A 26008-nucleotide genomic window follows, 5' to 3' on the forward strand; every position below is an offset into this window, starting at 1 on the left:
TAAAAAGTAACCCTCTTGGATGCCAAACACGTCACAAAATTAGTGAATGTAATAATTGCACTAAAAATGCAAAAATGTCCGGATAAATACATGTAGTTAGAGGTGAGAAGTGGGCATCAATGGATGTAGGCTGCTTCACTACAACTGTACTACTGACACACGTCAATCAGCAGCCTCAGTGTCATCCCCTTTCTCATTCAACCGCTGGGAACAGTATAGCAGTATTACCAAATGCAGTGATATTGCCCAATAGCAAGTGGAGAAGGGGAAGGGGGCTGGGCTGTCTCCTACTGCTTTATAAACGCCCTGATACACCTTCCCTCAGATGCAAGTAACTAGTAAATATAACCCATCCTTAGTGAATAAATATTACTGAGGCGATTTGCAAACCATTTAAAGTGTTTAACTACTTTGTGTGGGAGATCAACAGTGGACAATCAAACTTAACAGGTCAGTGTTTTTGAATCGATCTCTGGATATTACAGCGCAATTCAATTGACCTAAATACAGGTCCTTTAAACTCTCCAGATGTTAGTACCAACCCAGTGTAGCTATTGCGTCAAACCAGCATATACACGCACCACGAGCGCCATTATGCCAAACAGGAAGCTTTTTGTTTTGTTTACATTTTTGAACAAATACTTTCTGTATTTGATCATTTTACCCAATTCTTTTTCTCCCCAATTACATGATATCAAATTGCGATCGTGCCTCATGGCTGCAACCCCTGCGTTCGTGTGTTAGTGGGTAGTGATGGGAACCCGAGGCTTCAGAAGCGTTTGGGATTTTCACCAAATTGTGCCGAAAAGCTATTCATTAGGCTACTTGGAGCTTTTAACACAATGCAGATTAGTGATATATGTTGGCAAGTAATGAAAAGCAGCGTTTGTTCATACAAAATTATTTTCCATAAAGGTGATCAAATCTCCGTGGCGCAGTGGTTAGTCTCGGGTTTTAGTAGCCTATTGTCAGTTACTGTTACAGGTTCGCGCCTTCTGTCATGCTTCTTTTTTGCTGTCACTGTGAACCTATTGCATTATTTAGTCTAGAAGCTTATACTAAATAAAACACATGTGCAGAAAGTGTGGTGTCAAAATAAATGTCATATGTATTTGCATTCGCCAGTGTTATGATCTTTGAAACCCGACTCTACATGCTGAGCTACCATGCAGGAGAAGTTATTTGAAAAAATCAAAACTGAACAAAAATATAAACACAACATGGAAAGTGTTGGTGTCATGTTACATGAGCTGAAATAAAAGATCCCAGAAATGTTCCAAATGCACAAAAGCTTATTCCACTCAAATGTTGTGCCCAAATTTGTTTACATCCCTGTTAGTGAACATTTCTTCTTTGCCAAAATAATCCATCCACCTGACAGGTGTGGCATATCAAGAAGCTGATATTCCACACTTGCATGATCATTACACAGGTGCACCTTGTGCTGGGGACAATAAAAGGCCATTCTAAAATGTGCAGTTTTGTCACACAACAATGCCACAAATGTATGAAGCTTTGAGGGAAGTGCAATTGGCATGCTGACTGCAGGAATGTCCACCAGAATTGTTGCCAGATAATGTAATGTTAATTTATCTACCAAACCCCTCTCCAACGCCTTGTTAGAGAATTTGACAGTGCGTCAAACTGGCCTCACAACTGTAGACCACGTGTAACCACGCCAGCCCAGGACCTCCATATCTGGCTTCTTCACCTGCAGGATCATCTGAGATCAGCCACCCATGAATGAAACTGTGGGTTTGCACAACTGAAGAATTTCTGCACAAACTTCAGAAACCGTCTCGGGGAAGCTCATCTGTGTGCTCGTCCACCTCACCAGGGTCTTGACCTGACAACAGTTTGGCGTCAGTGGGCAAATGCTCACCTTCGATGGCCACTGGCACGCTGGAGAATATGCTCTTTACGTCTGAATAGTTGTTTCAACTGTAACGGCCAGATTGCAGACAAATGCAATTGTGTTTGTTGTCCTTAGCTTATGCCTGCCTATACCATAACCCCACCATAACCCCTCTGTTCACAACGTTGACATCAGCAAACCGCTCACCCACACAACGCCATACACTCTATCAATGGCAATTTGAAAGCACTGGGATACTGTGAGGAGATCCTGAGGACCATTGTCGTGTCATCTGCCGCCACCACCTCATGTTTCAGTGTGGTCCCGTGTGGCTCAGTTGGTAGAGCATGGCACTTTCAATGCCCGGGTTGTGGGTGTGATTCCCACAGGGGACCAGTACCAATAAATATGTGTGCACTTGCTACTTACTGTAAATCGCTCTGGATAAGAGCATCTCCTAAATGACTAAACATTTCTACAAATAAAATAATGCAAGGCCCCATGTCACAAGGATCTGTACACAATTCCTGGAAGCTGAAAATGTCCCAGTTCTTCCATGGCCTGCATACTCACCAGACATGGTTCCCATTGAGCATGTTTGGGATGCTCTGGATCTAGGTGTATGACAGGGTGTTCCAGTTCCAGACGATATCCAGCCACTTCACACAGCCGTTGAAGAGGAGTGGCACAATATTCCACAGGCCACAATAAACAGCCTGATCCACTCTATGCGAAGAGATGTGTCCTGCTGCCTGAGGCAAATGGTGGTCTAACCAGATACTGACTGGTTTTCTGATCCACACCAGTACTTTTTTTAAAGGTGTCTGTGTCCACCAGATGCATATCTGTATTCCCAGTCATGTGAAATCCATAGATTAGAGCCTAATTAATTTATTTAAATTGACTGATTTCCTTAAATGAACTGTAACTCCGGAAAATATTTGAAATTGTTGCATGTTTAGTTTATTTTTGTTTAGTGTACAATGTAAGTACATTGTAAGTACTTGTTGTTTGAAAGCAACTTGTAATCGAAGAAAGCACCGGAACCACAGCGTAATCCGTAGGATCTTGCTTCTGATGTCATTGATCATGTGATGTTACTTTGAAACGAGCATCGGTACATACACAGTAATTATCTAGGCCAAAGGCCGGCAGATGGCGATATTGAGTCTTTTCCATCTTACCGTCCAAACGCATAGTAAATCAAATGCAATTTTATTGGTCACAAACACATATTTAGCAGATGTTATTACGGGTGTAGCGAAATGCTTGTGTTCCTAGCTCCAACAGTGCAGTAGTATCTAACTATTCACAACAATACACACAAATCTAAAAGTAAAAGAATGGAATTAAGAAATATAGAAATATTAGATTGAGCAATGTCGGAGTGGCATTGACTAAAATACAGTAAAATAGAATACAGTATATACATATGAAATGAGTAAAGCAGTATGTAAACATTAAAGTGAGTAGTGATCCATTATTAAAGTGGCCAGTGATTCCAAGTCTATGTATGTAGGGCAGCAGCCTCTAAGGTGCAGGGTTGCGTAACCGCGTGGAAGCCGGCTAGTGATGGCTATTTAACAGTCTGATGGCCTTGAGATAGAAGCTGTTTTTCAGTCTCTCGGCCCCAGCTTTGATGCACCTGTACTGACCTCGCCTTCTGGATGATAGCGGGGTGAACAGGCCGTGGCTTGGGTGGTTGATATCCTTACTGATCGTTTTGGCCTTCCTGTGACATCGGGTTCTGTAGGTGTCCTGGAGGGCAGGTAGTTTGCCCCCGGTGATGTATTGGACTGACCGTACCACCCTCTGGAGAGCCCTGTGGTTGCGGATGGTGCAGTTGCCGTACCAGGACGGTGATACAGCCTGACAGGATGCTCTCAATTGTGCATCTGTTAAAGTTTGAGGGTTTTAGGGGCCAAGCCAAATTTCTTCAGCCACCTGAGGTTGAAAAGGGGCTGTTGCACCTTCTTCACCACACTGTCTGTGTGGGTGGACCATTTCAGATTGTCAGTGATGTGTATGCCGAGGAACTTGAAATCTTTCCACCTTCTCCACTGTGGTCCCGTCAATGTGGATAGGGGCATGCTCCCTCTGCTGTTTCCTGAAGCCCACGATCAGCTCCTTTGTTTTGTTGACGTTGATTGAGAGGTTATTTTCCTCAGTCGTTATTTTACGCAGTCGTGGGTGAACAGGGAGTACAGGAGGGGGCTGAGAACGCACCCTTGTGGGGCCCCTGTGTTGAGGATCAGCGAAGTGGATGTTTTGTTGCCCACCTTCACCACCTGAAGGCAGCCCGTCAAGAAGTCCAGGACCCAGTTGCACACCCAGTTGTGACCAATAAAACATTTGATTTGATTTGAACTTGGAGGGCACTATAGTATTGAAGGCTGAGCTATAGTCAATGAACAGCATTCTAACATAGGTATTCCACTTGTCCAGATTGTATAGGGCAGTGTGCAGTACAATGGCGATTGCATCGTCTGTGGATCTATTGGTGCGGTAAGCAAAATGAAGTGGGTCTAGGGTATCAGGTAAGGTAGAGGTGATATGATCCTTAACTAGCCTCAAAGTACTTCATGATGACAAGTGAGTGCTACAGGGCGATAGTCTTTGAGTTCAGTTACCTTAGGTGTCTTGTGTACACGAACAATGGTGGACATCTTGAAGTAAGTGGGGACAGCAGACTGGGATAGGGAAAGATTTATATGTCCGTAAGGAGCTTAGTTTAGCTAGTAGGAGTCTGCCCTGCTCCTAATATTTCAGAATGGGGCGGGGGATTTGACAGATTAAATTAGTACTGAAAATGTAGTGAAGCAATCATTGTTTCTACAGATGCAGCTGGTTTGGTTTTTGTATTGAAGAAAAAAGGAAGGTGGCAGTGGCCTTAATTTTAGCTACCTAAAAGAGAGACTTTGCTTCCCAATTCCAATCAGTAGTGTTTTGTTAACCAAGTAGTGGAGAGTAGGTGTTTTGTAACATGATTTAAATCATCTGGATTTAAACTGTCTCTCTCTCTCTCTCTCTCTCTCTCTCTCTCTCTCTCTCTCTCTCTCTCTCTCTCAACATTTAGGCCTACTCAGTCAGAAAGTGTTAGAGTATTGTGCCAATATTTGTCACGCAGACAAATATTTATGGTTTATGGTTCCAACATTTCCTGTGTTGGATGAATCCATAAGGCAGTCTCACTTCTGCACGCTAAGATTATTTTGGGGAATTGTCTGTTGTCCTCATCTACGCACAAGTTCTTGAAAAACAGGAGTGTGAAAGGAGAGATCAGGATCTGATACATGGTAGAGCACCACACTGTAAAAAAATAGATGTTGTGGATGTGCTTAGGAGGTAGTAAGATTTTAATCTCCTCAGAGAGAGGGAGGAACAGAGGGATGAGGTAGGGGAGACAGACACAGTGAGAGCAAGGAAGGAAGAGAGAACTACAGTATATGCAGTACCAGTCAAAGGTTTGGAGACACCTACTCATTCAAGGGTTTTTCTTTATTTTTTACTATTTTTCTACATTGCAGAATAATAGTGAAGACATCAACTGCAACACCACAAAGCAAGGGGCACCACCAAGCAAGCGGCACTATGAAGACCAACGGGTCAGGGACAGAGTTGTGGCGAAGTACAGATCAGGGTTGGGTTATAAACTTTTAACATCCCACGGAGCTCCATTAAATCCATTATTAAAAAATGTAAAGAGTATGGCACCACAACAAACCTGCCACGAGAGGGCCTTCCACCAAAACCCACAGACCAGGCAAGGAAGGCATTAATCAGAAAGGGAACAAAGATAACCCTGAAGGAGCTGCAAAGCTCCACAGCAGAGATTGGAGTATCTGTCCATAGTACCACTTTAAGCCGTACACTCCACAGAGCTGGGCTTTACGGAAGAGTGGCCAGAAAAAAAGCCATTGCTTAAATAAAAAAATAAGCAAACACGTTTGGTGTTTGCCAAAAGGCTTGTGGGAGACTCCCCAAACATATGGAAGAAGGTACTCTGGTCAGATGAGACTAAAATTGAGCTTTTTGGCCATCAAGGAAAACACTATGACTGGCGCAAACCCAACACCTTGCATCACCTCGAGAACACCATCCCCACAGTGAAGCATGGTGGTGGCAGCATCATGCTGTGGGGATGTTTTTCATCGGCAGGGACTGGGAAACTGGTCAGAATTGAAGAAATGATCGATGGCGCTAAATACAGGTAAATTCTTGAGAGGAATCCTGTTTCAGTCTTCCAGAGATTTGAGACTGGGATGGGGGTTCACCTTCCAGCAGGACAATGACCCGAAGCATACTGATAAAGCAACACTCGAGTGGTTTAAGGGGAAACATTTTAAATGTCTTGGAATGGCCTAGTCAAAGCCCAGACCTCAATCCAATTCAGAATCTGTGGTATGACTTAAAGATTGCTGTCCACCAGCGGAACCCATCCAACTTGAAGGAGTTGGAGCAGTTTTGCCTTGAAGAATGGGCAAAAATCCCAGTGGCTAGATGTGCCAAGCTTATATATATATACCCCAAGAGACTTGCAGCTTGTAATTGCTGCAAAAGGTGGCTTTACAAAGTATTGACTTTGTGGGGGTGAATAATTCTGCATGTTCAAGTTTGCTTTTTTTGTCTTATTTCTTGTTTGTCTCACAAGAGAAAATATTTTGTATCTTCAATGTGGTAGGCATGTTGTGTAAGTCAAATGATACAAACCCCCCAAAAATCAATTTTAATTCCAGGTTGTAAGGCAACAAAATAGGAAAAATGCCAAGGGGGTGAATACTTTCGCAAGCCACTGTATATAGCAAGGAAGAGAGGGAGAATTTCCTCAGACACAGAGAGGGAGGGGGCAGAGAAGGAGTGCGAGAGTGAACATGCTCTGTACTCGTGAGGTATTACTGATGTCCTGAGAGGTAGTTTTTTTATACCGCCAGGTAAAAGATTAGCTTAGGAGAGTCAAAAGGGCATCCTAGCTTGTAAACAACATTTGGCCTAGTTGTCTCAAACTGCCTATTCAGCACCAAGCCTATCTACAGGTCTGGAAACTGGTTTGGGTTTAATGGTGTTTGGTTTACTTGGCTATAATTTGAAACCAAAACAGAAGGTTTGAAAATACAGACATGGGTTTCAAGATCACGACTAGCCTCTTTAACACCAGTAGGATTAACTGCGCTGCTATAAATACAAAACAGTTTTTATCAACATTTCCAGATTATGTTGGGTTGTGTAACTTCTCTCACATGGTTGGATTGAATAGAATGTTGGAATTTCAGTGGGAAATGGCAAACAGTTTCTCCAACGAAGGATTTGTAGTGGAAGGCGTCATGTCTTAAAAAAAAACACATCCGAAAAATGAACCTGTTTGATTGATACTCCTCTTCCTCTCTGTACTATTGTGAGGCCTGGCAGAGGCCTCTGTTACGGTCTGCCTCCCACATTGCACTCTGCTCCCTATGTAGTGCTCTAGGCCGAATAGCGTGCCATTTGGGATGTAGCCGTAGAGTCCGGATGCTCTTCTGATGGAAGCCTGCCCAGACACCCAAAACTCTGTGTTAAATTAATTGCTTCCTTTAATAAATTACACTGGAGAGGCACATCTCAAACCTGTACAGAGATCAGATCCAAAGGATCTTGTTATCGCTGTGCAGCGGAGAGAGTGAGACACAGGAATATGGTGTGAGGCAGGAAGCGAGAGAGAGTACTGTGTTTGTGTGTGAAGGGAGCTATGGAAGCTGTGCAGTGTCAGTAGCTTCTTGTGTGTTGGCCAAGCCCAGTAAGCCCACCACGGAGGAAGAGCCTGACTCCTTTACCAGCCTCGCCTGCCTGCCCGCCCTGCCTCGACTGGTTGTCCTGCCTTGGCCTTGCCGGACACAAAGACCCTGTCTGTTTACCATCTGATTTGATTTGCATGCACAGTAGAGCCCACACAATCCGACCAAATTAGCATCATGATCCACAGCAGCATGATCTCTAGACAGCAGCTTGATTGAATTTTTCGCCCACTCCCTCCCTCTGTCGAAATAGCCGGAGCGACTCTCATTTGAGTTCATTCTGGTTTAAAATGCTTTGAAAACTGTAGCTGTAGCTAGGGCCTGGTGTACTGCTAGTGTTGTAGTCTTAAAACAGTGTCATACATCAATCCCTACAAGAGGGCAACATGGATGTTGTGTTTTAGTCATCTGTCATTCCTTTGTGTAAAAATCAGGTGGTCATGGCTAACTGTGGAGTGGAAGGTTGGAAAACAACTCCTGGTAAACAACTCCTGGAAACCACCTGTCAAACACTTGAGGAGAACCCTTCTTCAAGTTGTTTTGGAGACGTTTAGATCCGTAGAAGGATCATACAAAGGTTGGGAAGGAAAGCATGGTACCTATACGATCCAGACCTGGGTTCAAATACTATACATTTTTTAAAATATTTTTTAAATAACTTTTCAATTATTTCGAAGTAAGTAAGTATTTAGATATTGTTTATTTGAAAAGACAAGTAGTTGAATATTGGACTGTATTTGTAAATGCAGTGTACTTTCCAAGTGTATCTGAAAATACTCAAATGCACTGTTGAACGAGAGTGCACCAGTCTTGTTTTCTCAGATATTATTAACGTAATAACATGATTTCAAAACAAATGTACAGGGATCAGAAAGGTATGTGTGTTTTGTAATATGAAACTTCCTCTCAAACACGGAGGAACGCTCCACCACTGGTTGAAGCAGTCGACGTATATCTAAATATCAGTCTCTCTCTCTCTCTGTCTCTCTCGGCTTCTTCAACTGAAAGAGATGGATGACATCCAAGTTGCCCCAAAAGCAGCCCTGCTTGTTGACAGGGAATTGCCAGTAAGTAAACACATGATCATTACTATGATCATACATTTGATTTGCATGTACTATAGACAATGGTTTATTTGTCTGAGCAAAATGTTGTTTAAACTTCGTTATATGACAACTGAACTCCATAGATAAATGCTGACTGTTTAGCTGTCAGGAACAGTCTGAAATGTTTTGACTATATCTTGATACTGGTCCTTTATGGATACCTTTCTTTATATTTAAAACACAATGCAGCCCATAGGACAATTACTTATATTCTCTATTTCATCATATCTTATTGGCAAAACTTCACTCTCTATAACCGTTGTCATTTCTAGGGGTTGAGAGCAGCTGTTGCGCAACTTGTGATAAAGGTATGTCCCTATGGTACACACGTAGATACCCATCAAAATCTACACATGTTGACATAATCCACAGGTTTCAGTGTAGAGTAGTCAGATTAATGTCTACATGGATTAGGTTGGGATATTTTAGTAATGTGAAAGGAAAATGATTGATGAATCATCTTGCAGTACTTAGGTGTTTCTGGTGGAAGTTTTGCATACATTTAGGTCTCTTTGATACTGACAGATGACGTTACATGACTACTGCACTAGTGTTTCATCTGTAGCCCTTTGTGTAATCTAAAGAGGGAAAAGTATAATTTAATTTTGAGCACACTGTAGTATGAATGTGTATGTTGACTTGACATACAGCCAGCAGCATACCTACTGCATACCAACTACATACCAACTACATACATTCAGGACTGTGGACTGCACCACTGGGAACCCACTACCTAACAATATATGCTTTCATTCTTAACTTGTCAAAGTACCTTATAAACATCCTACCACATGCCAATATCCTGAAACTGATTATACTGTATGTCGACCTGAGACTTTTCAGAGGTGGCAGAGGGATTTTGCCTGCAGCTAACCATCTCGTGCAAACCGACCCTCATGCCTGCTGGGATTAGTCAACTCAGGTTTCCAGGGCAAGCGTTTAATATCGCTTTGTGTCTTAGAGCCCTACTGACGCAGGTAGAGGAGGGACACCTCAGCCACCTGTCCCGTTCCCAGGCTGCCCCCCCCCTTAAGCTCAGGCACACAAGTTACACATGTATCCCTCCTCCTCTTTTCTCCTCTCCCCCCTCCTCTAGCTAGCTCAATGAGATTAGCTCAGCATGTGTCTATATCAAACTGCCACCAAATAAGCCGTGGCTACCTAGACGACACTGCCGTCAGATGTTTACCTCAGGTCATGTAAATAGGTTATGTGAACCTGGAGGGAAGCCTTGGTTGAACTGGATTTGACTACATCGTTGACTCTTATTCCGTCCCAAATGGCAACATATTCCCTATGCAGTGTACTACTTTTGACCAGAGCCCAAATTCATTTGGTAAAAATGTGTGCACTATGTAGGGGATGGGTTGCCATTTGAGACACAACTCTTCAGGGTCTTAACCTGGACCTAACTACCTTCCTTGTAAGAGTTGTTTTGGTCAGTGTATGGGGTTTATGACGTCAGGATTCCTCCCCTATTCCAGTGGCAATATTATTTTATTGGTAACCACTCACACTTGCAGTATCAGTAGGTCTAGTGGGCTAGGCCTATGAAATTGAACGTGCCGCAAACAAAATTGCACCTAGGAGCCAATAGTCTATCTTATCTTTGGAATAGTGGACTAAAGATAATCTCCGCACACTGATAACATTGAGACATGAAACAATGTATTTGTACGGTATCTCATAACGATACTGAGTTAGTTTTCAATCTATTGAAACATTGCCACACAGACATACCTAACAGAATGACTTAAAACACCATAAAGGCTTCAGATGTGATTATGCCAGTGCTATTACAAAAAATGTCTTTATTTTTCTCTTTCTTGACTGCCTGATATGTCATCAAATTAGGATATTTTGGCAACTGGGTTAAAAGTTATTCATTGCTCTTTTATACTGTATTCCCACTGATCTGATGGCTTGCTTACTCTTCACTTTGCACTAGTCCTCATTAAATATCCCATGCTGTCCCACTTTCGGACATTGTGCTGATCCAATTTAGGGATCTCTTCAGCAAGAATTATCTTGTTTTGACCACCTTGCAAAGCACCATGGGAGGCCAGGGCTTATGCAGAGTAGTAAGTACCAGGGGTATAAAACACAACCCTCAGACAAGTCCCCTCATAAAGACCTTTACAGAAGCTTACCTTCAATTGGATCTATAGCTCAGAGCACTACCTCCGTTTACTACTCAGTACGGGTGACCAAAAGCCACTAGGAAACATGGTTCTTGAGGGGGATTCGGACATGGAGAGTGTTGTTGCTGAGATTGAAACCTCTGTAAGTACTGTTGGATCTCTGTCAGTTATGGAGTAGTTGATGGTGTGCTTTGATAGGCTTGGGCTTGTTTACCTTTATCTTTTCTTCTGTACTATTGTGGGATTAAAATAAACAATCTCTGATTGTGAAAAACATGGTGGACTGATGGTTCTTTGGAAGTAATACGCATCAGTCAGAAATCATGTGGAAATGAATCATATTGTTAAAACATTATTGCCAGATGCTCTGGTCGATGACTCCTTGAGAAACAGAGTGTACTGAAGATACTGAATGCAGAACGGCTAACTGCTTTTGCATGAGCCAATTGTCTGTTTCACGGAAAGTTGGATACATTTGTTTTCAATGGAACTTTCTCATGAAGCCTTTACATTTTGGTAATTTATTATGTTTTTATTATTTAACTAGGCAAGTCAGTTAAGAACAAATTCTTATTTACAATGATGGCCAAACAGAGAACAGTGCCTTGTTCAGGGGCAAGACCAACAGATTTTAACCTTGTCAGCTCAGGGATTTGATCCAGAAACCTTTCGGTTACTGGCCCAACGCTCTTACCACTAGGCTACCTGCTGCCCCTTATTCAGAGCGAACTTTAAGTCTGTTTGGATGTATTCTGATTACAATGTGTTGTGTTGGAGAAAATACATGCAGCCCAAGTTAAAAACAAGTGATTTTGAAGGGCAAAACTTTTTGTTGTTGTTATGTTTGGATATTTTCTTATGAAATTGAACAGAGTGCTGTGGTACCCCTATTTGCTAACCGTGGTTTATTCCTTCTTTAGGAGCACGATGTGGAGACTCCCCATGGAAGGATCCACTGCACCATGAAGGGGATGCCCAAAGGAGACCGGCCCGTCATCCTCACCTTCCATGACATTGGACTGAACCGTAAGCCCCATATGTTTCATTCATCCCATCCTAGTTAATGGATTTGATATTACCCCTCAATGTAAGACTAATGTCCCCATGCACTTTGGTATTGTTACGTTTAAGAATGAGAACGTCTATTTGTTGACTATAACGGAGAGTCAACATCATGAAAAGTGAATTTACTTCATTTGTAAAAGATAATTGATTCTCAATGACTTACCTGGCTAAATAAAGATGAACATTTAAAAAAATAGTAATATATTTGAAAGTTGGGAAGAAGCACACAATGGTCACCGTGATAGACATTTGACATCCACAAATCATGTGAGATCCAGCCTCATCACTAACATCCTGTACCGGATCTCCATGTTTCAGACAAGACGTGCTTTGACTCCATGTTCCAGCATGAGGACATGCAGGAGATCATGCAGCACTTTGCTGTGTGCCACGTGGATGCCCCTGGGCAGCACGAGGGGGCCAACACTTTCTCTACTGGGTGAGCCCAGTCGCCTTATCTTATTTGTTGTTGATTGGATAGGCGAGATGTAAAGAGGAAAGATGGAGGAGAGTGGGTTGAAACGGCACTGGGCCGTATTCAAACCCATGCTGCAGCGGTATGAGTTCTGGAGGCAGCGGCTTAGACCACTTGACCACCCTAGACCTCGCCGCCTTTGCACCAAATGTAGTCCAGCCTGTTCGTCTGTCACCCTTTGACCTCTGTACTGTAGCATCTAGATCTGTTGTGGCCCATTTACACTGATCTCTTGATAAATCATTTGCTTGTTAGGTGAATATTTTTACCTTATTGCTCTGGTGCTTCGTTTTTATGATCGCCTGCATCTTGAGTCCAGATCCCCATTGATCTGAATAGGAGAGATGATCAAAGTAAAGAAAGGATAGGAGAAACCAGTATGAGGCTGTTGATGGAATAGAGATATGGAGGGCAGTGATAAGAAGCATTGTGAAGTGTTGATAATGGAAGTACTTTAATCCTGACGGTTGTTGTTTTGTCTCCAGGTACGAGTACCCCTCCATGGATCAGCTGTCTGAGTCCCTCCCCCTGGTCCTCAAGCATTTTGGGTAAGTCCAAACAAGGACTTTATAAGATTTAGAAGTTGATGAAATATTTTCATGATGAAATATATTTCTCCTCATATATTTGAACCCCGTCCATAGGGCTCACATGCTGACCAGACCGCTCGTGCGCATGTTGATTTTGTCCACCCACACCAGACGCGATCAGGACACGTAGCTAGAAATATCTTACTGTTACTAGCTAATTTGTACTGGGATATAATCATTGGGTTGCTATTTTACCTGAAATGCACAAGGTCCTCTACTCTGACAATTAATCAACAGATAAAAGGGTAAACCGAGTTAGTTTCTAGTAATCTCTCCTCCTTCAGGATTCTTCTTCTTTGGACTTTATATGGTGGTAGGCAACCAACTTTAAGGTGCATTACCACCACTAACTGGACTGGAGTGTGGACCTCAGTTCATCTTTCAATCACCCACGTGGGTATATGCTCCTAAAAACCAATGAGGAGATGGGAGAGGCAGGACATGCAGTGCGTCAAGTGTCACAAGTAGAACCAAGTTCTATTTTAGTGCCTGGATACACAGACGCTCGCTGACGCGCGTGAGCAGTGTGAGTGCAATGATTGAATAACATGTATGTGTCAATTTATTTTGCAATGCTCGCACACGCGATGCGAGTGGTGTGGTCAGCATGTCATGCTACTTACCGTTCAGGATCTATATTCATAGTGTCTCAGATTAGAAGTGCTGTTTTGCCTTTTAGATCATAATGAAGAGAACTCCTATTTTGAGATGCTTTATGAATAAAGACCATGATACCTTAGACCCTCATCCATTGGCCCAAAAAAATCTGATGATATTCTTTTTGCTTGTTAACCAGCCTGAAAAGCATAATTGGAATAGCCGTCGGAGCTGGAGCCTACATCCTGGCGAGATTCGCTGTGAGTTTGACGCCCTCCTCCCTCCTACCTTCCCCTTTCAATTATGCTTAAATTTGGTTCATTATGAAGAGTTTTAATCAAACCGGGATTAGAAGTTATAGTAGATTAATGTTCCCAGTGATGCTGTGCTGATTTTGGGTGTACAGTCCTGTTTATTACTTTAGTCTGCTGCTGAGAGTCTGGAAATGTTGTACACTGGCTCCATACCAAAACACCCGGCCCTGTAGGGACTCCGTCTCAATATGCTGGAACCCAGATGATGGAGGGATACGAATAATGTTTTAACTCCTAACTGACCCATAACTAACTTCTCTCTGTTACGAAACGTTGAGGTTTCAATGAGTATAGTGAATGAAATGGACCCCTATGAGGTTTCAATGAGCACTGTTTGTATAGTTTCACCATTACGAAGTCATTGACCAAATGTTTGTTTCTGTTTTTAGCTGGACTACCCAGCATTGGTGGAAGGCCTGGTTCTGGTTAACATCAACCACTGTGCTGAGGGATGGATGGACTGGGCTGCAAACAAGGTACTATACAGGACCATCTCCACACAACCACAACAATCCATCAACATTGATGATTTATACAGCCCTTTTTAGATTGTCAACATTGTCACGTAGCTTGTTTATACAGTATTAACGTTGCTATGTATATGATTGCTATTTGACCCATGAAAAAATATATACAAATCTTCTTTTCAATCTCTTTTCAGGTCACTGCTTTGCCCGAAATGCTCATCGGACATCTCTTCGGAAAGGTGAGCAGTGGGCACCAAAATAGACAGTGATTGAAACTGCAAATTACATCAGCATAATCCCATTGAATCTATTCCAATTATGGGCTACATGGATATAGGACAGTTCGTGGCAGGCTTACATGTTGCAGTACTGTCACTAGGTCACAGAGTCTGAGTAGGTGTTTATTTCTGTCTCTGTAGGAGGAAATATCCAACAACCATGACCTTATCGCCACCTACCGCCATCACATCATGAACGACATGAACCAGTACAACCTGCACCACTTTGTCAAAGCTTACAACAGGTAAATTCACTGGGCTCCTGCAGAGAATAATCATAAAAATGCTATCCATGAGTTCATCTGACTATGGGGAAGTAGATAAAGGGCTTCATTGACAAAATCCCCAAGTTTCCCTTTTAATCAAGTCTTACAACATGTAAATACACTAGACTCCTCACTGCGGAGAATAACACAGATTACCATGAACCTCCTTTGACTCCACATAAACATGTATATATTTAATATACATAATCACGTCCTCCAGAGGACGCCTGTATATTCATTATAGAAATATACTGTATCTTATATATGTATTTATAATATTTCAATATATGTTATTACATATCTATAATAGATAATAAACATATATATGTAATATTATATTTGTAAAATGTCAGTATGTTCAGTTTGGGCCTCACTGATATCCCACCTTTTTCCCTCTCAGCCGGCGGGATCTGGAGATTGAGAGGCCCATTCCTGGTGGGAAAGTCTCCGTCAGAACCCTGAAGTGAGTTCCAAACCTTCAGACTTTTCGGCATACCTCAATCATCCCACATGGCATATTGCTAGAGCCATGAGTTTTCCCTGACCTGGAAACTCTGGGCCCTAGTTATAGCCTGATCTGGTGGTTACTCTGTCTGGGAAAAACTCCTGACTCTGTAGTACTATAACCACAGATGGATATAATGACAAGATGCTAGTCTCCGCCCTAACAATGGGATTCGTTGACCAAAGAGCGGAACGGCGGGCTGTCAAGCTCCTTCCTGTTCCTCTCTTCGGATTGGTGGATACATCTCATTATTTGAATACAGACGTCAACCGCCTGTATTCAATGGAGAGTGAGATGCTATGCTAGCCTCATGAATATGCATAGACCATCAACAGGGACAACTCCGATATAAAGTGTTTTTTCTCAAAGTTGCCGGGATGTCACATGCATCACACTCATATCAGTACAGTCGTCACAACCTAAGCATTACCAAACTTCTATTAAATCAAATAAGCCTCGCGTATCAAAATAGCAATACATTTTTTTTGCTCTCAGGTGTCCTTCTCTGTTGGTGGTAGGAGACAGCTCTCCGGCTGTTGACGCTGTGGTAAGTCTAAATACACACTGTAATCCTAACGGCCATTAACAATTCATTAACAGTAATACCTCTGGTCTTTAGTTCCTAAGAACATGTGTTGTCCTTTCATCTAAGTCAGGGCTCTCCATCCCTGTTCCAGGAGGGCTACCGTCCTGTAGGTTTCCGCTCCAACCCTAATCTAGCGCACCTAACCTGAATCAGGTTAGTTAAAACTGGGGTTGGAGTGAAAACCCACTGGAGGGTAGCCCTCCTGGAACAGGGTTGGAGAGCCCTGACCTACCCAACAAGATATTGTCAAAGGTTAAAACTTTTAGGATTTAAACATGGGACAAAAAAGGGAAAGAAATCAAACACCACAAAAGCTATTCTAGCAATACAATATTACTCCCCCAGTTACCTATTTATTTTTCTACTAGGGTAAATATTTAGTCACTCAATTAGACTCTGTACTGTGCATCTACAGGTAGAGTGCAATACTAAGCTGGACCCGACAAAGACCACACTGCTCAAGGTGAGTGGCCCCCTACAATCTACCTCCTGCTTATAATAGGTCATAATATTGGCTAGGCAGTCTGATGAGCTTCCAGGAGCTCAGCAACTACCTGGTGACTGATTTACTAGCCTTGCCTTGGACCCCTGAGACCGCAGGTTGAGGCTATGCTGCTGTACCCAGCCTCCAGGGTCTGTTCATTAGGCACGTAATGGAAAACGTTTTGCAATGGAACATTTGAGTGTCTTATTGGACCAAGTCCAGCTTGTGCCCTCCCTGTTCGAGTTTGTTTACCTCTGTTTGGTCCCTGATAAACATCACTCAGGTCACAATCCTTCCTGTCTGGCCTACCTATGACGTGCACGCCCCTGGCTGTCCTGAAATGGGCACGTTTTACAGACGCTAAACTGTTAACTGTCCAGAGGCTGATGGAAAACACTTGTTTCACGTTGAGGAAGTGTTAGATGGGAGGTTGTTTTGTGTAATGGGGGGTGACTAATGTCGTACCGCGGCTGACCTGATACCTTAACTCTGCCCTCTTGAATGACGTGTTAACGGACCAAAATCACATGGCCTTTTTATTTTTTATTTTATCCAGATGGCGGATTGCGGAGGCCTGCCCATGGTTGACCAGGTGCGTTTCTAACTTGTTAACATGTTCACGCAGGTGAGGTGGGGTGGTAAAGGGATAATCAATAGGGGGTTAATACAACGGCAGCTTGACTTAAGAGCATTAGTGACAGTAGCAATGAGGCACATACGTCGGGTCTGGAGAGCTAATACCCAGCTCAGCACCTGCTGCTACACCAGCTGTCATACATATGCCTCTCATTATCACAGTTTGTAGGATAGGACATGAATCTGTCTGTTATGTCATTATGTTGATAATACCAGGGAAACAAGTTGCTAACTTTCTCCTTTGCTCACTCAACAGCCTGCAAAGCTGACAGAGGCCTTCAAGTACTTCATTCAAGGAATGGGCTACAGTAAGTACACACTCCAACACACACTCTCTGTGTAACCAACGCTGACCAGTAATTATATTAACACAAGTATTTAATTAACTATGTAAAAAGTAATAGGATACCCTATTACTGTTTGCAAAAGAAACGTGGGTGTTCACGTCAACCTGTAATAATGAGTTTGCCTGCCACCTGGTGGGTGAGATTAGTAACTGCACCTTCAGATAACAACAGGATGTCAGTTAACCTGTTCTATAATGATTATGAAATATAAATATGAAATATAGTGCCCACAATCAGAATTCAGTTGACCATGAACACAGTGTGAATGGATCTTTAACCTTGTCTCCTCTTCCTCCTCCTTTCCTCAGTGCCCGCCGCCAGCATGACCAGACTGGTCCGCTCTCGCACTGCCTCCGGCTCCAGCATCCACTCCATGGATGGCAACAGGAGCAGGTCTCACACCAACGAGGGAAACAGGAGCCGGTCACACACCAACGAGAAGCGTGGCCGCTCCCACACGGACAGTATGGAAGGCACAGCGAACAGCAGCACTGCGCTCAAGTCCACCGAAGTGTCCTGCTAGATGACTCTTACATGACACTCAACCTTTAACCTCTGGCCCCCTGGTTCCTGCTGCGCTACCACTAACCACACCTACAAACACACATACTCAACTAGAGAATGTCTCTATGCCAAAGAGTTATGCGAAGAGGTTGTGTGTGTAAGGCTATGCAAGTATATACTACTGCATTATGAAGGAAATTCCTTAGAGGGGAAAACGTATTTTGAAATAAACAGATCCCTTCCCATCTGCCGAGTCAGGTGGAATATCTAGTTGTTAGTGGCAACGCAGCAGAGTGACACAGCGCAACGGAGAATGTGGGAGAAAGCTGTGGCTGCAGAACCAGTACTTAGTACAGCAGTTTGTTTAAATCTATCATGACAGTTTTTTTCTTTTTTGTCTATAGTTCTTTATTACATATGACACAGCTTTCTCAAATGTGTACCTGACTATAAATGACTTTCTAATTGTTCATCGTTAACTTTTCAATGTTATGATTAATGTACTGTGGGATACAGGAGAGAAGTGGCGTAAGAATAGGTAGGCAAGTGGATAAAAAATAAATATATATGGCGTCTTTTTTATCTTCTCAAATTGCTATTGGTCTTTGAAACTTTGGAAAGGAGGGAATTTAAATGTATCATGTACATACAACACATTCCTGTAATGATTCCTCTTTCAGGATGTCTGTTTCGTCTCGAGTTAACATTCTTCTGGATGTATTGTAGAACATTTCATGAGATTATCCTTTCATTAATCAAACAAACGCATACTGTTGCTTTATTAACAGATCATGGCTTCAGGCACAATTGTTCTTTTGGATATTTCTTCTTGTGTAAATGATTATTTCTATGCAATCACGGCAAACAAAGATAATGTGCCATGGAAACTTATTAAGGCTCCTTTGTTGTGATGGATTTGAGAAAGTCAAGCCGATCCACATGATGTAATATAAAGATCCGAGTTAGCCATAGAGCTTATCAAAAACCCTCCCACTCTTACGTGCACTACAGCAACACTTGCCGTCGCCGTAGAACACCGGACTACATCGCTTTATAAAGATGCATAACTGCCTAATGCTGTAGATGAGAAGCATTAAATATAGCATGTATTTATTAAAAACCTATAACTTTTTGTCCTGGTGTTATCAATTTTAATGATTGTAAGATCAAATGATACCACAGTTCCACAGGATCTTTAACCATATATATGGCACATGCATTCTATAGTAGCATCTCACTTCATCTCTTACTCATTATTCAATTCAGAGCCACGCGATCAAATCAATCTTTACATGAGTATGAACGAGATTTCATGAAACTTGTTCCTGTGAATATAAAAATACCTGTATGACAAACAATTTGTGCAATCATTTAGTATTCAAAATGTACTTCAATAAATTATTACTAAAATATTTCACACACTTGGTTTACTTGTAAGTCAATAAACTATTTCCGAAAGCAACCATATACAGACCATAAAGACGAGCTTAAAAAAACCAAAAAACATTGATTTACACATTTTTCCAATAGGAAAAAAAGCAAAAGAAGGATCCCCTTGTAAGAAAAAATGCTTTGTCTGGATTTCAATCCAATGGACGATCTAGAGACTGAATGCCATCTCTGCGAATGCCGGGGAAATTGCCTTTAAAAGGCGGACTGTCTGCTGTATGGAGCGCTGTTCTAAACGTGCCTTAGATTGAATACCGGCCTCTATGTATAAAATCACATATAACAGAGTTTCTGAAAGTCTGACAAACCAAAAAACACCGAGAAAAGGAAAAGTAGGTGAAAATAGGGGTAGATGGAGGCTTAGGCCTAGGTTCAATTAGATCAGGCATTAACCAGCGATAGCAGACACCTGCATAGTGGATGTTTCAGAGGTCGAACTGCAAATCGGTGAGCAGCTACACATGCGACCATTGTCACAAATCCACACCCGCCACACTCCTGTTAGAAGTTCAGAAGGAGAAAGTGTAGGCTATATGGAAATAATGACGCTCAAATTTAAAATCATGAAACTAAATAATATGCATTTCTATCATCATAATGGAGGTGTAGATTACATCTCACATTCCAGTGGCTGTTCATGTGACTCCGTGCAGCCAATGGCAATGTCCGCTTTAGGTATAATGCCGGGAGCCACTTGTGGATTGACAGCTCTAAAGAAGTTCCACCTCTAACACCATCAAAACAACCGCTATGCGGATGTTGGTAAAGCAGATCTGATTGAATAGAGCCCATAATAAGAGTATGACTTATTATTGAAATGTCTCAGTTCACGATCTCAGGGTAGCCATAGTAATTCTCCAGCTCGGCGAAGATGTCGTTGGGGTTCTTGCAGCTGAGGTTACAGAAGCAGGCGTTGATCCACATGACCTGCCAGGTGAACACGGCCCCATTGGGACACATAAACTCCACATTGATGGTCTTGGACTTGTAGGGAATGCAGCAGCGATGGTCCGTGGCCACGCACACCCCACAGTATTTAGGCCTGTAAGACTTCTTACTGACACAGCCTGAGATGGTAAAGTTTTTTGGCTGCTCTTCTCTGTAGATGTTCATACAATTCTTCCCTGGCTGAGAGATAAGAGAGGACTTTTTTGCAATGTGAACTCTTCAATATAGATATCATAACAAACAAACATTTGACCTCTATGCAATGCGTACATGTATGCATGCATGTGTGTCCATGTCCATATATGTGGGTAAACGTGTGTATGCATACACATACTCTGTACATGTACCTTGATGTGCTTGGTGATGTCCACCTCACAGGGCCGTATGTTGCAGAGGCGGGACTCTTTTACCATCTCACACCTGTCGTTGGCATTAGAGACACGCAGGGACAGACCTCGACCACAAGTCTTAGAGCAGATACTCCAGGAGGTTGTCTGGATCACACAGTTCCTGCTCTGGCCCTTCGCCTCAACAGGAAGAGCTATGTCAACAGAGACAGGCAGAGAGGAAGTGTGTGAGTGAGAGAGCGAGAGAGAGAGAGAGAGAGAGAGAGAGAGAGAGAGAGAGAGAGAGAGAGAGAGAGAGAGAGAGAGAGAGAGAGAGAGAGAGAGAGAGAGAGAGAGAGAGAGAGAGAGAGAGAGAGAGAGAGAGAGAGAGAGAGAGAGAGAGAGAGAGAGAGAGAGAGAGAGAGAGAGAGAGAGAGAGAGAGAGAGAGAGAATACAATTGAATATGGGCAGTGACAGAAGTGCTTTTTAGACATTATTCATCAAAACTGGATCTAATACATTACATTACCAAAAGTATGTGGACACCGTTGAACATACTCGTTGAACATCTCATTCCAAAATCATGGATATTAATATGGAGTTGGTCCCCTCTTTGCTGCTATAACAGCCTCTACTCTTCTGGGAAGGTATTCCACTAGATGTTGTAACATTGCTGTGGGGACTTGATTCCATTCAGCCACAAGAGCATTAGTGATGTCTGGCACTGATGTTGGGCGATTAGGCCTGGCTCGCAGTTGGCATTCCAATTCATCCCAAAGGTGTTTGATGAGGTTGAGGTCAGGGCTCTGCGCAGGCCTGTCAAGTTCTTCCACACCGATCTCGACAAACCATTTCTGTATGGACCTCGCTTTGTGCCCGGGGTTATTGTTATGCTGGAACAGGAAAGGGCCTTCCACAAACTGTTGCCACAAAGTTGGAAGCACAGAATCTTCTATAATGTCATTGCATGCTGTAGCATTAAGATTTCCCTTCACTGGAACTAAGATGTCTAGCACAAAAAATGAAAAACGGCCCCAGACCATTATTCATCCTCCACCAAACTTTACAGTTGGCACTATACATTGGGGCAGGTAGTGTTCTCCTGGCATCCGCCAAATCCAGATTTGTCCGTTGGACTGCCAGATAGTGAAGCGTGATTCATCACTCCAGAGAACGCGTTTCCACTGCTCCAGAGTCCAATGGCGGCAAGCTTTACACCACTCCAGCCGACGCTTGGCATTGCCCAAGGTGATCTTAGGCTTGAGTGCGACTGCTCAGTTATGGAAACCCATTTCATGAAGCGCCCAACGAAAAGATTTTGTGCTGATGCTGCTTGCAGAGGCAGTTTGGAACTAGTTAGTGAGTGTTGCAACCAAGGACAGATGATATTTACGCGCTTCAGCACTCAGCGGTCCCGTTCTGTGAGCTTGTGTGGCCTACCACTTAGTGGCTGAGCCATTGTTGCTCCTAGACGTTTCCACTTCACAATAACAGCACTTTTTTGACGAACTGACTTGTTGGAAAGGTCACTGAGCTCTTCAGTAAGGCCATTCTACTGTCAATGTTTGTTTATGGAAATTGCATGGCTGTGTGCTCGACTTTATACACCTGTCAGCTCTTCAGGAGCAGGGTTGGAGTTAACCTACAGGACGGTAACTCTCTGGGAACAGGGTTGGAGTTAACCTACAGGAAGGTAGCTCTCTGGGAACAGGGTTGGAGTTAACCTACAGGACGGTAGCTCTCTGGGAACAGGGTTGGAGTTAACCTACAGGACGGTAGCTCTCTGGGAACAGGATTGGAGTTAACTTACAGGACGGTAGCTCTCTGGGAACAGGGTTGAAGTTAACCTACAGGACGGTAGCTCTCTGGGAACAGGGTTGAAGTTAACCTACAGGACGGTAGCTCTCTGGGAACAGGGTTGGAGTTAACTTACAGGACGGTAGCTCTCTGGGAACAGGATTGGAGTTAACTTACAGGACGGTAGCTCTCTGGGAACAGGATTGGAGTTAACTTACAGGACGGTAGCTCTCTGGGAACAGGATTGGAGTTAACCTACAGGACGGTAGCTCTCTGGGAACAGGGTTGGAGTTAACCTACAGGACGGTAGCTCTCTGGGAACAGGATTGGAGTTAACCTACAGGACGGTAGCTCTCTGGGAACAGGATTGGAGTTAACCTACAGGACGGTAGCTCTCTGGGAACAGGGTTGGAGTTAACCTACAGGACGGTAGCTCTCTGGGAACAGGGTTGGAGTTAACCTACAGGACGGTAGCTCTCTGGGAACAGGATTGGAGTTAACCTACAGGACGGTAGCTCTCTGGGAACAGGGTTGGAGTTAACCTACAGGATGGTAGCTCTCTGGGAACAGGGTGGAGTTAAAACCTACAGGACGGTAGCTCTCTGGGAACAGGATTGGAGTTAACCTACAGGACGGTAGCTCTCTGGGAACAGGGTTGGAGTTAACCTACAGGATGGTAGCTCTCTGGGAACAGGATTGGAGTTAACCTACAGGACGGTAGCTCTCTGGGAACAGGGTTGGAGTTAACCTACAGGATGGTAGCTCTCTGGGAACAGGATTGGAGTTAACCTACAGGACGGTAGCTCTCTGGGAACAGGGTTGGAGTTAACCTACAGGACGGTAGCTCTCTGGGAACAGGGTTGGAGTTAACCTACAGGACGGTAGCTCTCTGGGAACAGGATTGGAGTTAACCTACAGGACGGTAGCTCTCTGGGAACAGGATTGGAGTTAACCTACAGGACGGTAGCTCTCTGGGAACAGGATTGGAGTTAACCTACAGGACGGTAGCTCTCTGGGAACAGGGTTGGAGTTAACCTACAGGATGGTAGCTCTCTGGGAACAGGGTGGAGTTAAAACCTACAGGACGGTAGCTCTCTGGGAACAGGATTGGAGTTAACCTACAGGACGGTAGCTCTCTGGGAACAGGGTGGAGTTAAAACCTACAGGATGGTAGCTCTCTGGGAACAGGGTTGAAGTTAACCTACAGGACGGTAGCTCTCTGGGAACAGGGTTGGAGTTAACCTACAGGACGGTAGCTCTCTGGGAACAGGGTTGGAGTTAACCTACAGGATGGTAGCTCTCTGGGAACAGGGTGGAGTTAAAACCTACAGGATGGTAGCTCTCTGGGAACAGGGTTGGAGTTAACCTACAGGACGGTAGCTCTCTGGGAACAGGGTTGGAGTTAACCTACAGGACGGTAGCTCTCTGGGAACAGGGTTGAAGAGCCCTGCTCTAGTACATCCAAGTTCCCTTTTGTCTTTGCACACTACTGGACAAGATCGCTGAGCACTGGAACTACCCAAAAGTAACAATGAGAATGAGAGCGAGAGAGTGTACAGGAAAAGAGTTTGTTCTTCTCTTACACACAGCTGCACCTCTTCTCCCCACTGGAGTAACAACCTACATTCACACCCTAGTCCACCGCTGATAGTGTTTATAGATCCCACACAACTACTGCTGCAACAGAAGTACTACCTGTGAACTACTATGAAGCAATGTCCTTAAACTATTTTGCTTCACAATTTTCAAAGAATTGCTCAATATTACCATGGTTATTAGTGTTACGAGATTCTCAATACACGAGACTCTGTCCATGTAATGACTGGAATGGAATGGTATTGAACACATGGACTATTTCTCATTCACTAATGGTAACAATGTGTTTGAAACGGTTCCATTTATTACATTCCAGCCATTACAATGAGCCTGTACTCCTATTTGAAGTGACACCAGCCACCACTGATTAATTAATTGACTGACTGACTGATTGATTGCTTGATCAATTGTTTGATTGATTGTTGGATCTGTGTCCTACCTTCCACTGCATGTCTTGGAGCAGTCTTCTTCCCCTTCTTGGGCTCGTCACAGATCCACTGTTCACAGCAGCGTCCTGGGATCTTGACCCTCCTTGAGTTCTGGCACCACACCCGGGGGGGCTGGGAGTCCGTACACAGGGTCACGCACCCGATGGCCCCGTTCACACACAGACACTGGTATTTACAGCTGGGTTTGAAGCTCTGCCCATTCCGGTAGATCACACCGTCATGCTCGCAGCCCGTGCCAACCATATCTGGCAAAGAAGGTCAGGACAGCAGTCTTACATCACAGAGAGATACACAGTGAATAAGGTAATGATAACAATATCATGTAGCAGACTATGTTTTTAGTGTTATCTGAACAGAAACAAACATGTCATGACATTGGGTAATATGATTGTGAAACCTATCTTTTGGTATTTTTTTCATTAGTCCACTGCTGATACAGTCCCAAAATGTTTTGTATGTCAGCAATCAGGTTTTCAAGATATAGGACTTTCAAGAAGCAAATTGTAACTTGCCACATCATCATGATAATGTGGCAAGTTACAATTTGATATATCTTGAAAACCAGATTGCTGACATGCAACATATTTTGGGACTGTATCAGCACTGAACTAATGAAACAAATACCAAAATATAGTTTTTGAGTGGATTATTCCTTTAATCATGATTGGTGTCTTTAGTAGGTTAGAGTATGTGTGGTAAATGACACTTACATGCACACACTCCTTTTTCGTACCTAGGCTTGTCTGAGCTGTAATCGCAGTACAGTCCCTTATGGTAGTCGCAAGTGTCTGCCTCGTTGCACTCCTCCCCCACCTGCCTGGCGCAGGCCTTGCAGCAGTCACAGCCATCCATGAGCAAGCTCACCCCTGAAGGGCAGGAAGGGGGGACCAGGGGGCACTCACAGGGCCAGTGGCAGTACTGGGTCCGGTTGTATGGCTCTAGGTCTGTGGATTCTGCTAGGGGCAGCATGGCAGTGGAATTCTGGGTCTGGGAGTAGGCCTAGATGAGAGGGACAGGGAGGAGTTAGTGTTATGCACTTTGATATACATAAGACATATTTTAGTTTTCTATGGTCAAACGCTATGACTTTTGGTAACACAATAAACCATGTAAGTAGAGAACAGACATTCCTAAAGCATCAAAGATGTACAGTATGTTATCTGTGTACGTTTCTATGTCTAGGACAATTAAAAGCACAATCAGTGGAGGCTGCTGAGGGGAGGATGGCTCATAATAATGTCTGGAACGGAGTAGATGGAATGGCCGTTCCTCCCATTCCGCTCCAGCCATTATCATGAGCCCGTCCTCCCCAATTAAGGTGGCACCAACCTCCTGTGAAGCACATGTACTTGTTAGCACGTGGATCACCTGTATCACAATCACATTATATAAGTGCCACCCAAAATACTGTTGCTAAGTTGACGTAGCAACAGTTACAGGGGAATAATAGGCTGTTGC

General features: G+C 43.4%; 2 protein-coding genes across 3 annotated transcripts; one reads left to right on the forward strand and one right to left on the reverse strand.

The window, feature by feature from the left end:
• The first annotated feature begins 305 nt into the window (after positions 1 to 305).
• LOC120026935 (protein NDRG1-like) lies at positions 306 to 19116 on the forward strand. Of its 2 annotated transcripts, XM_038971711.1 has the most exons (16): positions 306 to 450; positions 8632 to 8690; positions 9002 to 9037; positions 11791 to 11896; positions 12254 to 12374; positions 12896 to 12958; positions 13797 to 13857; positions 14301 to 14387; positions 14573 to 14617; positions 14798 to 14901; positions 15323 to 15385; positions 15923 to 15974; positions 16429 to 16476; positions 17054 to 17089; positions 17390 to 17441; positions 17789 to 19116. In XM_038971711.1, exons 2-16 carry the CDS (start codon positions 8634 to 8636, stop codon positions 18001 to 18003), a joined length of 1146 nt encoding a protein of 381 aa, XP_038827639.1. In that variant the 5' UTR covers positions 306 to 450; positions 8632 to 8633; the 3' UTR covers positions 18004 to 19116. The 2 variants fall into 2 exon arrangements, with proteins under 2 accessions (XP_038827639.1, XP_038827641.1); XM_038971713.1 differs by lacking the exons at positions 8632 to 8690; positions 9002 to 9037.
• Positions 18480 to 25545, reverse strand: LOC120026936 (CCN family member 4-like). Its single transcript, XM_038971714.1, has 4 exons — positions 25261 to 25545; positions 24541 to 24795; positions 20729 to 20922; positions 18480 to 20561 (listed from the first exon to the last, which is right to left on the reverse strand). The coding sequence occupies exons 1-4, from the start codon at positions 25517 to 25519 to the stop codon at positions 20256 to 20258; spliced, it is 1014 nt and encodes a 337-aa protein (XP_038827642.1). The 5' UTR covers positions 25520 to 25545; the 3' UTR covers positions 18480 to 20255.
• Between the last annotated feature and the right edge of the window lie 463 nt (positions 25546 to 26008).

This window comes from Salvelinus namaycush, chromosome 32, assembly GCF_016432855.1.
Source record: "Salvelinus namaycush isolate Seneca chromosome 32, SaNama_1.0, whole genome shotgun sequence".
Classification (NCBI taxonomy): domain Eukaryota; kingdom Metazoa; phylum Chordata; class Actinopteri; order Salmoniformes; family Salmonidae; genus Salvelinus; species Salvelinus namaycush.